This window comes from Oncorhynchus tshawytscha, linkage group LG27 (genome assembly GCF_018296145.1).
Source record: "Oncorhynchus tshawytscha isolate Ot180627B linkage group LG27, Otsh_v2.0, whole genome shotgun sequence".
In the NCBI taxonomy this organism is placed as follows: Eukaryota; Metazoa; Chordata; class Actinopteri; order Salmoniformes; family Salmonidae; genus Oncorhynchus; species Oncorhynchus tshawytscha.
The window spans coordinates 6983077-6984682 of NC_056455.1; the positions used below are offsets into that span (position 1 = coordinate 6983077).

Sequence of the window (1606 nt, forward strand, 5' to 3'; positions counted from 1 at the left end):
GAGTGGCTTCCTCAGCCCCACGATACGCAGGTCATCAGCCGAGCCCAGCAGGCGCGCACGCACCTGGTCAGCCAGAGACCCTCGCCCCTGACCCTGCCCTGTCCCGCTGGGGGTGAAAGAGGCAGCCTCGCTGGGCGGCAGGGCTTCTTTGGGCCGGGGTGGACGTAGGCTCTCCTGGCTGCTCCCTGTGGAAGGGTTGGTCCTGGATCGGTCCCTCTGGGCCCCTGGTGCCCCAGCTCCCTCCTCCTCTCCTGAAGGCCCAGGGAGGTCCAGCAGGTCCAGAGAACGAGCCTTGGTCTTCCCTCTGTCCTTTAGCTTCTTCCTGGCCAGCGTGTCACATTGGATCAGCTTGTGGGAGTTGAAGGAGGGCCGGGTGTGCAGTCTGTGGGCGGTGGAGGACGACGACGAGAAGGAGGAGGAGGAGGGGGTGGTGGATCGCGCCCCACCCTCGCTCCTCTCCCCAGGGTCCTGAGTGTGTGTGGAAGGGGTGGGGGTGGTGTGCTGGGGTGTGGCGGAGACAGGGTGGGGTTTGTAGTGTGTGTAGAGGAAGCTTCGTTGTCCTGCTGTGGGGGTTGTGTGGGGGTCTGTGTGGGGGTAGGGGGTGTGAGTGTGGGTGTAATGGATGCAGTGGGGTGTTTCTCAGGTCTCTCCTGGGTAAGGGAGCGCGAGGCGAATCCGCTCTCATTGTCCGTCTCGCTCACCAGCTCACTGCGCTCGTCGTCAGCTTCATCGCACCGTCCCTCAGATGCCAGGCTCCGCCCCAGTGTGGAGAGGGTGGAGTAACCGGAGACGATAGAACGAGCGTCCTCTGGCCCCCGCCACGCCCTGCCCTTCACCTCCGACGTCACTGCCTCTTCCTCAGGGAGCAGCATCACCGTCTGCTCTGCTTTCTCTTTCTCACCACCGCACGGCATGCTGGGAACTACCACCTCCTTTACCTCCACCGGCACTCTCACTCTCTCTACTACAGACTCTTCTTCTTCTTCTTCCTCCTCCTCCTCATCATCTTCCTCCTCCTCCTCTCCCTCTGCTCGTGGGGCGGTGTCTGCTCCTGCCACCACCAACCCCGCCTCTTCTCCCTCCTCCAACCCCAGGTGGCTGGCTTTGATTGGCTCGTGCTCCGAGTCGTCGTCTGTGCTGCTGCCCACGAGGCGGCCGTTGTGGCGATTCCTGCGCTTGCGTCCGGTGACGGCGGACATGATGGACAGGGTCAGAAAGTCCTTGGCAGTGAGGTCTCGCTTTGACCCCCACGAACCCTGAGGCAAAACAAAGTCACATAGGTCAAAGGTTGAACCTCAACCATAACTATATAGTGTGAAGAAACATTTTGTGACTTGCTTCAGCTCTTTGAAAGTATTTTTATGGTTGTGAAGAAGATTGTTTTATGTCTGTGAAACTGTCCCCAGCTTCTGCTAAATGTGTGGCCAGAAGTCGAGTGGCCAGAAGTTCAATAACAAGTGTAGAACAGCATAGTTGGCTATACGAGACCTTACCTTAGATTTAGCTGAGTCACTGTTGGTTGAGTCTAAGAGAGGACAAAGAGAGAGGATCAGAGGAGAAAGGTACACTGTAAAGCTCGTCTGTGTTACATGGGAGGGGAGGAGGA

General features: G+C 58.7%; 1 protein-coding gene across 11 annotated transcripts in view; it reads right to left on the reverse strand.

Moving 5' to 3' along the window:
• Nucleotides 1-207: 207 nt before the first annotated feature.
• arhgap21a (Rho GTPase activating protein 21a) overlaps nucleotides 208-1606 on the reverse strand; it is a 107633-nt gene continuing 106234 nt past the window's right edge. For 10 of the 11 annotated variants that reach the window (XM_042307440.1, XM_042307438.1, XM_042307439.1 and 7 more), the window contains 2 exons: nucleotides 1494-1525; nucleotides 208-1256 (listed from right to left, as the gene is read on the reverse strand). In XM_042307440.1, the coding sequence (XP_042163374.1) occupies nucleotides 345-1256; nucleotides 1494-1525 (944 nt within the window). In that variant the 3' untranslated portion in view covers nucleotides 208-344. The remainder of the gene's footprint in view (nucleotides 1257-1493; nucleotides 1526-1606) is intronic. The other variant, XM_042307443.1, reaches the window with a different exon arrangement.